Genomic DNA, 13,872 nt, shown 5'->3' with positions numbered 1-13,872 from the left:
TCACAAGCTGTATTCCCAGCAGGTGATAGTCAAGGTGCCCCTACTTCAACAAGGACGGGGTTACTGTTCCACACTGTTTGTGGTACCGAAACCAGCCGGTTCGGTGAGACCCATTTTAAAATGGAAATCCTTGAACACTTACATAACAAAGTTCAAGATGGAATCGCTCAGGGCGGTTATTGCAAGCCTGGACGAGGGGGATTACATGGTATCCCTGGACATCAAGGATGCTTACCTGCATGTCCCTATTTACCTTCCTCACCAGGAGTACCTCAGATTGTGGTACAGGATTGCCATTACCAATTCCAGACACTACCGTTTGGACTGTCCACGGCACCGAGGGTGTTTACCAAGGTAATGGCAGAAATGATGATACTCCTTCAAAAAAAAAAAAAAAAAAAAAGGGAGTTTTTATTTATCCCATACTTGGACGATCTCCTTATAAAGGCAAGGTCCAGGGAGCAGTTACTGGTCGGAGTAGCACTATCTCAGGAGGTGCTACAACAGCATGGCTGGATTCTGAACATTCCAAAGTCACAGCTGGTTCCTTCCACTCGCTTACTGTTCCTGGGGATGATTTTGGACACAGAACAGAAAAAAGTGTTTCTCCCGCAGGAGAAAGCCAAGGAGCTGTCATCTCTAGTCAGAGACCTCCTAAAACCAAAAAGGGTATCGGTGCATCGTGGCACACGAGTCCTGGGAAAAATGGTGGCTTCATACGAAGCAATTCCATTCGGCAGGTTCCATGCGAGGACCTTCCAGTGAGACCTCTTAGATAAGTGGTCGGGATCGCATCTTCAAATGCATAAAATGATAACCCTGTCTCCAAGGACCAGGGTGTCTCTACTGTGGTGGATGCAGGGTGCTCATCTTCTAGAGGGCCGCAGTTTCGGCATACAGGACGGGGTCCTGGTGACCACGGATGCCAGCCTTCAAGGCTGGGGAGCAGTCACACAGGGAAGAAACTTCCAGGGCCTATGGTCAAGTCAGGAGACTTCCCTACATATAAATTCTGGAACTGAGGGCCATTTACAATGCCCTAAGTCAGGCAAGACCCCTGCTTCAAAACCAGCCGGTACTGATACAGTCAGACAACATCACGGCAGTCGCCCATGTGACCCGACAGGGCGGCACAAGAAGCAGGATGGCAATGGCAGAAGCCACAAGGATTCTCCGATGGGCGGAAAATCACGTGTTAGCACTGTCAGCAGTGTTCATTCCTGGAGTGGACAACTGGGAAGCAGACTTCCTCAGCAGGCACGACCTCCACCCGGGAGAGTGGGGACTTCATCCAGAAGTCTTCCTGCTGTTGGTAAACCGTTGGGAAAGGCCACAGGTGGACATGATGGCGTCCCGCCTCAACAAAAAGCTAAAGAGATATTGCGCCAGGTCAAGGGACCCTCAGGCGATAGCTGTGGACGCTCTAGTGACACCGTGGGTGTACCAGTCGGTTTTATGTGTTCCCTACTCTGCCTCTCATACCAAAGGTACTGAGAATAATAAGATGGCGAGGAGTAAGAACGATACTCGTGGTTCCGGATTGGCCAAGAAGGGCTTGGTACCCGGAACTTCAGGAAATGATATCAGAGGACCCATGGCCTCTGCCGCTCAGACAGGACCTGCTTCAGCAGGGGCCCTGTCTGTTCCAAGACTTACCGCGGCTGCGTTTGACGGCATGGCGATTGAGCGCCGGATCCTGAAGGAAAAGGGTATTCCGGAAGAAGTCATTCCTGCGCTTATTAAAGCCAGGAAAGATGTTACGGCAAAGCATTATCACCGCATGTGGCGGAAATATGTTGCATGGTGCGAGGCCAAAAAGGCCCCAACAGAGGAATTTCCACTAGGTCGATTTCTACATTTCCTGCAAGCAGGAGTGAATATGGGCCTAAGTCTAGGCTCCATTAAAGTACAGATCTCGGCTCTGTCGATTTTCTTTCAAAAAGAATTAGCTTCAGTACCTGAAGTTCAGACATTGTGAAAGGAGTGCTGCATATTCAGCCCCCGTTTGTGCCCCCTGTGGCACCTTGGGATCTCAACGTGGTGTTGAGTTTTCTTAAAATCACGTTGGTTTGAGCCACTAAAAACCGTGGATCTAAAATATCTCACGTGGAAAGTGGTCATGTTATTGGCCTTGGCTTCAGCCAGGCGAGTGTCAGAATTGGCGGCTTTATCATGTAAAAGCCCTTATCTGATTTTCCATATGGATAGAGCAGAATTGAGGACTCGTCCCCAATTTCTTCCTAAGGTGGTGTCAGCGTTTCACCTGAACCAGCCTATTGTGGTGCCGGCGGCTACTAGTGAATTGGAGGACTCCAAGTTGCTAGACGTTGTCAGGGCCCTGAAAATATATGTTTCCAGGACGGCTGGAGTCAGAAACTCTGACTCGCTGTTTATCCTGTATGCACCCAACAAGCTGGGTGCTCCTGCTTCTAAGCAGTCTATTGCTCGCTGGATTTGTAGTACAATTCAGCTTGCACATTCTGTGGCAGGCATACCACAGCCAAAATCTGTAAATGCCCATTCCACAAGGAAGGTGGGCTCATCTTGGGCGGCTGCCCGAGGAGTCTCGGCTTTACAACTTTGCCGAGCAGCTACTTGGTCAGGGGCAAACACGTTTGCAAAATTCTACAAATTTGATACCCTGGCTGAGGAGGACCTGGAGTTCTCTCATTCGGTGCTACAGAGTCATCCGCACTCTCCCGCCCGTTTGGGAGCTTTGGTATAATCCCCATGGTCCTTACGGAGTTCCCAGCATCCACTAGGACGTTAGAGAAAATAAGAATTTACTCACCGGTAATTCTATTTCTCGTAGTCCGTAGTGGATGCTGGGCGCCCATCCCAAGTGCGGATTGTCTGCAATACTTGTAAATAGTTATTGTTAACTAAAGGGTTATTGTTGAGCCATCTGTTGAGAGGCTCAGTTGTTTTCATACTGTCAAACTGGATATAGTATCACGAGTTGTACGGTGTGATTGGTGTGGCTGGTAAGAGTCTTACCCGGGATTCTAAATCCTTCCTTATTATGTCTGCTCGTCCAGGCACAGTGTCCTAACTGAGGCTTGGAGGAGGGTCATAGTGGGAGGAGCCAGTGCACACCAGGTAGTCATAAATCTTTCTAGAGTGCCCAGCCTCCTTCGGAGCCCGCTATTCCCCATGGTCCTTACGGAGTTCCCAGCATCCACTACGGACTACGAGAAATAGAATTACCGGTGAGTAAATTCTTATTTACAGTGTAGACATTTAGCAGCCAGTATTTACCATGCACAGAAACAATAAAACCCACTCAAATCTCTCTGCACATGTTACATCTGCCCCACCTGCAACATGGTTTTGCCCAATTGTTTACTTTTGTGGTTTGTTAACAAACCTGAATAGCCCCCTTAGGGCTGTAACACACGCGGCGATTTCTCCCGGATGGCAAAAAGCCGGACAAACTTTGTCCGGCTTTTTGCCATCCGCGAGAAACCGGCAGAGTCGCTCACACAGGACGGCTTTGAGCCGTGTGTGGATGCTGTGCGCATCACACACACGGTTTACTGGCTGCAAAGACGGCCCAGCAGCCGTACCTTCCAGTGGATAGTTTCGGCTGCAACCCGGCAGCCGGGCCGGGACCGTGCCGTGTGTAAGGACACATTGCGCTGCATGTGTCTTTACATCACGGCAGCGGTTTAAAGCCGGCCGTGTTTTTGCCGGGCGGCGCCAGCCGCCTCGTGTGTTTTAGCCCTTAGCCCAGACTCTTCACCATGAGAACTTGTGGATCTAGAATACCCTGCACTCTACAGTATTAGGAGTAGAGTACTCAACATCTGTGGTGCTAGCAGACTGGAATTGCCATGTTTCCTCCCCCTATAAACCTGCAGGATTTTTTAAGATCAGTTCACGAAAAAAGTTCTGGCCCTTATTACTTAAATTCCATTTGCACTTGTGCTGCACCTGTCCTTCTATGCCATTCCTAACCTTAGTAAAAAGAACAGTACTTATAGTACAATAAAACATTTTATCCTTTACTTGCTATTGTCTACAGAGAATATAAAAAGTATTCCTCACCTTTGGCATTTTTCACATTTTATTTTTTTCAATTAAAATAGACTTATTCATGAATAGTGATCGACACAAAATACTGTGTTATCAAGCTAGATATCTAGACCGCTTTAAAAGTAATTATAAATGATAAAAATAAATGATAGCGTAATTCACATAAGTCTTTGTTTTAATATTTGGTAGAAGTTCTTTTAGCTTTATTATAGTTGTGAGCATTTGGGTAAAGTCTTTGTAAGTGTTTGGACAGTTTCCTGGAATATAAATCCCACAAGCCCTAGGTTTCTTGCACAATGTATTCTTATTTGACAAGATTTCCAGTTACTGTAACAGAACGTATAATCAAGCACTTCACCAAAATGCATTTATGGTAGTTATCTAGAATTCCTGAGATGGTGCACATTGTTAAGCTTTTGAAAAACTATAGTTGAGATTTTATGTTTCCTTCAACAATGGTTTTATTTATACAACTCTCCTACAAACTTAAGGGTCCCATACACTTATGCGGCATGTCCGACCGTCATGTCGCAGGCAATCACCCCGGCAACCTCCCAGGCGGTAGGATCGCCCAAGATACATTGTATGCTGTCCTTTTGTATACAATGTATCTTGTGCGATCCCAGCCATGCCTGCGGGGTCGGACATGATCGCTAGTGCAGCACGGTCAATCTGGAGGATGCGATCCGATGCTCACGGGAACGCGCATCGGATCGGATTGGAAACCTCCAAAATGCTCGATTTCATCCGATATATCGGGCCGAATGCCCGAAATTGGATGAAATCGGGCATTATCGTTCTAGTGTATGGGGCCCTTTAGATTTGGCTGGACTATTAATCAATAACCTTGTTTTCATATTTGTTCAAATATTCTGTGATCTTCGTGATGAAGCTCTTGTTCAGAAATGCCCTAAGAAACTGTTGTGTTTCTTTTAAAGAAGTGAAAGTGTAATTATATGCCAGCTGCTGCCAATCAAATTATTAGGCAATATCTGAAGAAAACTGATTACACTAGGGTTTATATTGGTATGTTTTTTGGTTTAAATTTTGTTTATTTGGCATTGGAGAATATTTGTGTTGATCAGTGGTAAAAATTCCCTAATAAATCCATTTTATTCCATGGTGTAAGAAAAAAGATGTGAAAAATGTGAAAAAGAAGAGAATATTATTTATAGCTAATGCAACTCCAATTTTTTTATGTTCTCACCTTAAAATCCCCTTTGCCCCTCGTCTATGGTACAGAATGTAAAAGTCTTTTCATGTTTTCAGCTTTGACATCAGGCTGACTTGTGGGGACTCAGGAGATCCACCAGCCGATGTGGCCATTAAGATTAAAGCGGAATTTGCCGAAAAGCAGCTACTCCGAAATGCCTGTGTGTCTGGCGAGTGGGGAGAAGAGGAATCACCAATTCCATATTTCCCATTTATTGCTGATCAGCCATTCAGGGTAAGTAAATAAAAAGTATGGTATGTTTTATATATATATATATATATATATATATATATATATATATAAAATATACATACATATATATACTGCATTAGTATTATCCATTGGTTTTTAAAACTCGTTCCTCAGGACCCTGAACAGTTCATGTTTTCCAAGACACCTGTGGATCTTTAAAGGTGATCAAATTTCCCGCCAACAATTGAATTTCCCTGTTAGTATCACCCTTTTTGTTATTCAAATTATGAATATTTTTTTCATTCCTTTTGTTATCACCATCTGGAGATGTTGGGAGGGAAGTGCTGGGAGGTGTAGAAGGTAATAAACTTGGTTGTTGAAGGAGCAATAGATTAGTTAGAACTTTTTAGTAAGATCTTTGCTGTGTTGGTGATAGGAGAGCAGAGATGGGACAGGCATGTGACGGGTACTAGTAGTAATGATAGAGAGGAGAGGTAGAAGGGCAATAGTAGCAGGTATAGATGAACGAAAGCTGAAGATAATAGTATGATAAAACCAATATGTTGATAACTTGATGTAATTATCACAATAAGGAAAGGTGAGTACACACTTAACGATAAATTAAACAACGTCGCTCATTTTGACCCTTCCTGGGCGGTGTCGTTTACTTTATTGCTAAGTGTGCATGCCACCGATGACGAGCGATGCACAGCCCCGCGGGTAGTCAACGACCCTTGCTGTCGGCCTGTATGCAGCTCAGTTTGGACTGTCATCCAAAAACCGCATGCACGGTCCGGCCGCGGCATGACGTCACTGAGCGATATTGTTTGCATATCGCTCAGTGTGTACACACAGCTGCCAACTGCCCCAGCAGGGAAGGGACCACACTAGGCGATGTTGCTCATAGAGCACATCGCCTAGTGTGTTCCCACCTTAAGTAATAAGTAGTAATCAAGGCTGTCATCAGAAATTGTGGGGCCTGGAACTGCTAGAATAGGCAGCAACCCCCGTTTGCCTTCCACCCACCCCCCTCCCCCCTTTGCCTTCCACTCCCCTTGCAGCCCCCACAACTTACCGTTCTGGGCGCTGGTTGTCACTCCCAGGACAAGGCCACAGAACACCAGGTGGCGCTCCCAGGCATGACCACGGCAGGCCAGGACCACAGCAGCAGCGCAGGGAAGGAGTCCGGAGCAGGTGGCCATAAATGGACAGCACCAGCATTATTTCAGATTTGGAGATTTTTCACATTTTTATTTCTCACAATTTTATCTTTGTCTGGGCTTTAATCAGGGCCGGTGCAAGGTCTCTATGCACCCTAGGCAAAGCTTCAACCTGGTGCCCCCTAACCTGCAACCCCCCTGCAGGTGGTGCGTCAGGGCTATGAGGAGCGGACGTGGGGGCGCCCCTCAGGAACCATAGTTACATCCGCCTCCTATGTGCCTTCACATGGCTTGATGTTACTCATGTCGGCACAGAGGAAGCGCTGAGGCATTATGTGGTACAGCCTGATAGTGGTAGCTGCACCTGATCAGACCCGCAGCAGCAGCCAGCGCAGTGTAAAAGGAGGAGGCCGCATACAGACACATCCTTCAGTTTTCAGCTAGATGAATTCAGTGGCGCCCTCCAGGAGCTGACGCCCCTAGGCAACCGCCTAAAGCTGCCTAATGGTAGAGCCGGCCCTGGCTTTAATAAATCTCCCACAGTTTGTTTATAATGAAAAATAGGGAAATTACCAGGACAAATCTTGAACACTTTGGACTCTCTTTGGAAATTAGCAGCTATATAAACCTATGTCTTGGATCTACAGTATATGCTAAGTCCTACAAACCAGGAAAACATAGCTGATTGCTGAACATTAAATAAGACTTTGAACTTCATACATTTCTGTGATTTCTTTCAATCTCCATCTTAACAAAACACAAATCACTATCCCGGAACAAGCACTGCTCTTCCTAATTACACTAACTCTGTAATCTTTATGTTTTCATGTACTTCTGTGGTGATTGCACAAGGAGTCGCCACAATAGCTTATGGATCTATTTGATTATGTCATACAGTTTGTTCTCTGCTTTATACAACTTTTGTTATGATTAATTAACTGTTGTAAATATGCTTCAGTTTAGAGAGACCTTTTTGTTACTCATTTATATCTTTATTTTTGTTATAGGTTGAGATACTTTGTGAGCATCCACGTTTCAGGGTATTTGTCGACGGACACCAGCTTTTTGACTTTTACCATCGTGTTGAACTACTATCCGCAATTGACACTGTTAAAATCAACGGAGATCTTCAACTTACTAAACTTGGTTGATGTCTAAACAGAATGGTCACCAACAGACTAAGAGAACACACTCCAGGAGATGCGAGGAGACAGCGTTTACCCCCTCTGCAGTGACCGTGCGTCATCTCTGCAGGATTACTGGACAGTACAATCGTCGTCAGCCATTTTGTTTTTGGTATATCAGATGTGGCTGGCTGTAAAACAGTTTCTAATGACTTGGATTACCCTTTTCATAATACAGCAGGTCATTTTATCATTATTTTTGCATTTATTTTTTTTTCGTTTACTTGAATGAAAGGGTCTTTGGAGGTAATTTTTCATCTGTGTGTCATCATCATGGTTACCATTTCAGGGTGTCTAGGAGCCAATCAATAAAGGGTACACTGTTAATAGTAAATTTACAGTGAACATATGAGTAATATTTGGATTGTTTTGTAGGGTTTTTCCTTGCAGGGCAAACTGAAGGTACTTATGTAGCAGGATGATATAGTAAATTAATCAAAACGTGCAGTAGTGCAATGTTGAATGTTTGGAAGATGGGGACAGTGTTTTGTAATGTCTTTTATAACAGTGTACTCCAGCCAAGTATAAGTCTGTCATTTGTATTGCTTTTATTATGGTTTCCATGCTTGTTATGTTTATCCCCATGGTCATCAATTCCTTATTTACAAAATGTACTCTGAGCACTGTGAGTCCCATCATGCATTGGTGCTGCAGCTACCCTATCACTGTGCCCTGCTCAGTTTATAGTAAAATAGTATAGTATAGGAGGAAATGCTTGGACGCAGTCAGAAGGTTATATAAAATTCCTGTCACAGCAAAATAACAGTGGTTATAGCAGCTAATTTGATGTGGAAGTCATATTGCAGAGAGGGCAAGCTTTGGGAATTACCCATCTATAATTTTGAATGGAGAATCTAGAATCCCCTTTAAAGTGCGTATGTGATCTCCGCCAGGGCCGGATCATTCGCCACATAGGCCTCGGGCTGAAAATGATCAAGAGCCAATTGTGAGCAGCGGAGGAGCTGTGTGGCCAAGGCCATGTGGGTGTGTACACCCCCTACACTCTCAGCCCTAATGTCTCCCTAAGGGGTCTATTCATGAAGCAGTGAAAAGAGTGGAGAAGTGAGCCAGTGGAGAAGTTGTCTATGGCAACCAATCAGCTACTACGTATAATTTTATAGAATGCGCTTGATAAATGTTACTTCAACGCTGATTGGTTGCCATGGGCAACTTCTCCACAGGCTCACTTCTCCACTCTTTTCACTGCTTCATGAATAGACCTCTAAATACATAAAAGCAGATAAATTGCATTGTTTTGTGAGAAAAATAGAAAAACAACTTTTTTTTATTTCATGATTTATCGCCGCCCGTGTCGCCAGCTGGACATAGGGCCTAATTCAGACCTGGTCGCAAGAAGGCGTTTTTTTGTGCTGCTGCGACCACGTAATCGCCGCCTACAGGGGGAGGGGGTAATCGCTGTGCAGGGGTTCGAATGCATGTACAGAGAGCTGCACAAACAAAAGTTTGTGCAGTCTCTGCACAGCTCAGGACTTACTCTTCCAGTGCGATGATCCGGGCCGGAGCTGACGTCAGGAACCCTCCCTTCAAACGGCTGGACACGCCTGCGTTTCTCGGGACACTCCATGGAAACGGTCAGTTGACACCCTCAACCGGGCTCTTCCTGTCAATCTTCTTGCGATCGCCGGTGCAGTCACTGTCTTCGGCCATCCCGTCGCTGTCCTGCACTCCCCGTCGCTGTGAAGACCTCGCGCCTGTGCATTGCGGTGCATACGCATGCGCAGTTCATATCCGATCGCTGTTGAGTGAAAACGCACAGCAGCGATTGGGTCTGAATGACCCCCATAATCTTGCTGTCATGATAATGGACCTATTTTTATATGGAGGCCTTGGGCTCTAGTCCCATCCACCCGATTTTTAATCTGGCCATAATCTGCACAGTATGAAGACAGCTAACACTCATGAAACTGCATCTTACCGGTTCTATAGGAAACAATGGCATCACTGAGGCACAAAGCGTTTACATTGGCACTAAGTGTATTGATAGTCTGCTTTTTCATGAGTATTGTTAAAGTCCAACAAATGGCTGTCCCTGAGATGTGTAGGCCATACGAGCACTAAAAATGTAGCTGCAATTCTCAGTGCTACTGCCTGTACTCTGTTCTGCTCACATGCTGACAACGAAGTCTTTATCCCTTGCCGGTGATCTACAACCATTTCTTGGTCCAGTTGCTTTAATCCTTGGCCTCTCGTCCTGACCCAGTGATTTTAGCACGTAGGCCTCGGAAAGTCAGCCAGATTCCCAGGCACCCCAACAGCAAACGAGTATGGAAATCCTGCTTCGCTGTAATTGTACCTCATAGCCACACTTTACCGGAACAGACAGAAGCAGCTTCTAATGAGAGTGTAATTATTTGATCCTGTTGTCGGGATAAGGTAAAAGATTCAGAGAAGGGTCCTCTCGACATGCAGTTATCTATACTAATAAACAATTTTTTTCTATATAGTCAACATTTAGGGGCTGATTTAGAGTTGCACACAAGTCAGCTGCATTGCGTGCTGGAAATAATTGCAGATCTCTGTCTGTATTCAGAGTTTTACTCATCTGTACGGTTGCAGAGCTGATTGGTTACTGTGGGCAACTGCTCCACTTTAACTGTCATTTCATTGGCTGCTAGATGTTAGAAGTTCCACTTTATCCCTCTCCAAGGCTTGACACAACTCTTATGTATAAATTGCTTTTCCCTTAAATAGAACTTTGAGAATGGCAACCTGGGCTTATTTTAGTGCATTAAAATATGTCACACTTGCCGACTTTTTATTTTTCCAGGCTTCTCCCGGAGGGGAGCTGCAAATGACCACTCCAGGGGCGGTGGCTGGGCTCTTAATGTCATTAGGCCCTGCCACCATTATGCCATGATTGTGGGTTTGTTAAGGAGGGGCTAACATTAAACAATTCTTCAAAATAGTACATCATATTGGCCTTGTCCCCTCCGTATGAACATTTGATTCCCCATATTATCCCTCCATCCTGCACAATTCCCTAGGAAGTGGACGGTATGTGGGAGATAGTCCACTCTTCTGAGGTCCGTGGGACTTCTTGAAAAATCGTGAGTCTCCTGCACCTTCTGGTAGAGTCTGTAAGTATGACATATGCAGAATTTATGCTGGAAAATACCTTCATACATATGCTTCACGGCTAAATAGTAATAAAACTTGAGGTATATTTTATTTGTTAAATCAAGCCATATCCTCTTTATTGATTGGCTAGTGACGCTACTGTCCACTTTAATTTTATTACTCATTATTCCATGTGTCGCTATTATTTTCTGAGCCAACCTTATCTAATGATTGCTGCCATGCAGTAAAGGGCCGTATTCATGGGCCGATTTGGGGAGAAATGTGTGCTGAGCGGTTCGCTCAGCACACATCTCTCCCCCCGCTGAGCACAGCGCGATGTGTGCTGAGCATGCGGGGGCGCTCATTTCACCCAGCGGGTGAAGTGAGCGACCTGCTAGATTGCCCTGCATACAGGCCAATCTAGCACCAGCGATAGCGATGCGCGGGGCTGCACCTTGCTATCGCTGTGAGATTGCTTAGATTTTAAGCAGCGATCGCTCCGTGAGCACCCCCCTTTAAGTGGCATGGGAAGCCTATTTTTCACCAATTACACCAGTTTCTATAGTGCTAAAAATCCTCAACCGTTCCAATAAAGATAATGGTTTGTGTGAACTCTTTGTTTCTGCACTGAAGTAAATTAGTATAGCACAATAAGATATTTATATATAGTCAGGGTATTTGCATAGAATGTAGATTGTTTGCACAGTATATTGTCTACACTTTTATGACGCTTCAATTGTTGCTTTTTCATCCATTGTTTGTAGCAGTAGAACAAAAAAGCAATATTTTTTTTCTTTCTTTTTTTTATAAAGCGCTAAACATTTTGAATGTACAAATGTGCTTTTGAGTAGAGAATCGCTCATGAAACATCTCATGTACTTAAGATATTTTAGATATTTTGGATATACTTAGCTAGATAGGTTAATTCTGGGTATGGAATGTGAATTTCATGCTTTTTTAAATTTTTGTATTGATCCACAGGTATTAAGACAATGTTGCCATTTTGTAATTTGTTACGTTTTCAGACCGTGATTCCACAGGAAAAAATAAATTCTATTCTGAAAAATAAAAAAAATTAAATGAGGCTTATACATGGGGAACATTAAATATGCTTCTGTCATTAAAGACAAGAAAACGTGGTCAAATGTTGATATACTCTTATTAACAATATAATACAGGTTGAGTATCCCTTATCCAAAATTCAAAATCTCAAATTTTTGGGTCCCCTACTGAGATAATGACATATATATTATATATTATGTGTATATGTAGATATATTATATAGATATATAATATAATATATATATAAATGTGTTATTATCTCAGTAGGGGAACCAAAATTGTGTGATTTTGAATTTTGGATAAGGGACACTCAAATGTATTGTCTTTTGTAGTCTCTACTGTCTCATAAGATACCATTTCATAATAGAGGTAATTTGGCTGAAGGGTGTGGTACAAACTATAGCTCAATTCAATTAGGGGTGAGTTTCAGTTGCAATGGAGTAGAAAAACGGGCAACTGCAGTGAAACTAACGCCCCAGACTTGCTGATATTTCTACGCAGCCCTGCTTTGCTGTGAACCAAAATCCAAAAGTTGTGAGCAACCGTCCATTTACCTGCGGACGTGAATCATTTGCGGGTAATTGAATTGAGCCCAGAATGTAAACATGTTCTGAATGTTGACATGGCTGACATTACCAGAATTTGGACAGTGTGAATGTTGACAGTCAGCATGTCGACCTAGCGTTTTGAGGCGATTTTAGCCCTACCTGCAGCCTAACACTAAAATTGACTGTCAATATTTTGCCTGTTGACATTCACAATGTCAACATTATGACAATGTTGACAGTGCGAATGTCAACATTTTGATTGTCAACATTTTGTCAGTGTCAACATAAAGATTGCATACTGAATATTATACTTAGCAGTTGTATCATATTTATGCTGGTTCTCTTTTAAATCAAGGACGTTAATGTTGTCCAATATAAAAAAAGGTCAAGGCTACACGCCAGCTAGTTTACTTTTTCAAAAAGTTTTTCAAAAAGCAGCTCATAGAAAAGTATGATGCACATCGTATTCCACTGAGGAAGGGGCCATTGTTCTACCCCGAAAAATATTTTCTCTCTTCCACGATGTTTCCCTGATTGTCTGTTTGCACTAATGAAAAGTTAAAATTAGCTGCTTTTTGAACAGTTATATTTGTTGATGTGTATTCTTGTCCTTTATTAATTTGAATGGTAACAACAAGTAGCACTGAGGTTCTGTATTTTCAGCTACTCATTAAGCGTTGTTGATTTAAAATGAACTTTTGAAGCTGAAGTTGCTTTCTTCATTGATTTCCCCCGATATGATTTTGTAGGTGTATTGTAAAATCAATGTTTTGTCATTTGTACACAAGAGGCAATATTATCCAGTATCTTCTGCATTATAGAGGGGTTTTTCATATAAAGCAAACCTTATAGCAAATGCAATTTCCATTATCAAAACAATTGTTAACAAAGTTTTCTTTGGCTTACGACCTGCGGCTGGATGTAATGGATTCTGAGAGCGCCAGAAATGCGGGATGCGGCCGATCTCGGATGATAATTTAAAGAGGTGAACACTTACAAGGCCAATCGTCTCTGGCGGCCCGGCAGTGTAGCGATCAGGATCCCAGATGTCGGCGCTGGGATTGTGATCCCTGTCGGGATTTCGACACCGGCATTCCGTGACGTGTCGGGATTCCTGCGTCGACTTTTTGACAGCTGGGATCCTGACCAAATCCCCTGGCTAGCGGCATTGTTGGCGGGATTCCAGCATCGGTATCCTGACCGCCGGGATCCCGACAGCTGGCAAATTAAATGCATCCCAGAATAACACCATTTTGATACACAGTAACCTCAACTTCTTAAAAGAGAATATCCTCCTCTGAGTGTTACTGATGCATTTAAAGTAAGATACTTTATTACATTCACTGCTCACAATGAGCTGCTATTAGGGTAAATACACAGTAATTGGAGCAATCCCTTTC

General features: G+C 43.6%; 1 protein-coding gene across 2 annotated transcripts in view; it reads left to right on the top strand.

Annotated features, from left to right (window-relative positions):
- The window catches only part of LGALSL (galectin like), a 125,809-nt gene extending 117,669 nt beyond the window's left edge, over nt 1–8,140 (top strand). For both annotated transcript variants that reach the window (XM_063918437.1, XM_063918438.1), the window contains 2 exons: nt 5,305–5,482; nt 7,608–8,140. In XM_063918437.1, the coding sequence (XP_063774507.1) occupies nt 5,305–5,482; nt 7,608–7,751 (322 nt within the window). In that variant the 3' untranslated portion in view covers nt 7,752–8,140. The remainder of the gene's footprint in view (nt 1–5,304; nt 5,483–7,607) is intronic.
- The last annotated feature ends 5,732 nt before the right edge of the window (nt 8,141–13,872 follow it).

The sequence above is a fragment of the Pseudophryne corroboree genome, chromosome 4 (genome assembly GCF_028390025.1).
Source record: "Pseudophryne corroboree isolate aPseCor3 chromosome 4, aPseCor3.hap2, whole genome shotgun sequence".
NCBI lineage: Eukaryota > Metazoa > Chordata > Amphibia > Anura > Myobatrachidae > Pseudophryne > Pseudophryne corroboree.
The sequence above is the reverse complement of the archived record's forward strand: the minus strand, read 5'-3'. Positions and strand labels throughout refer to the sequence as shown.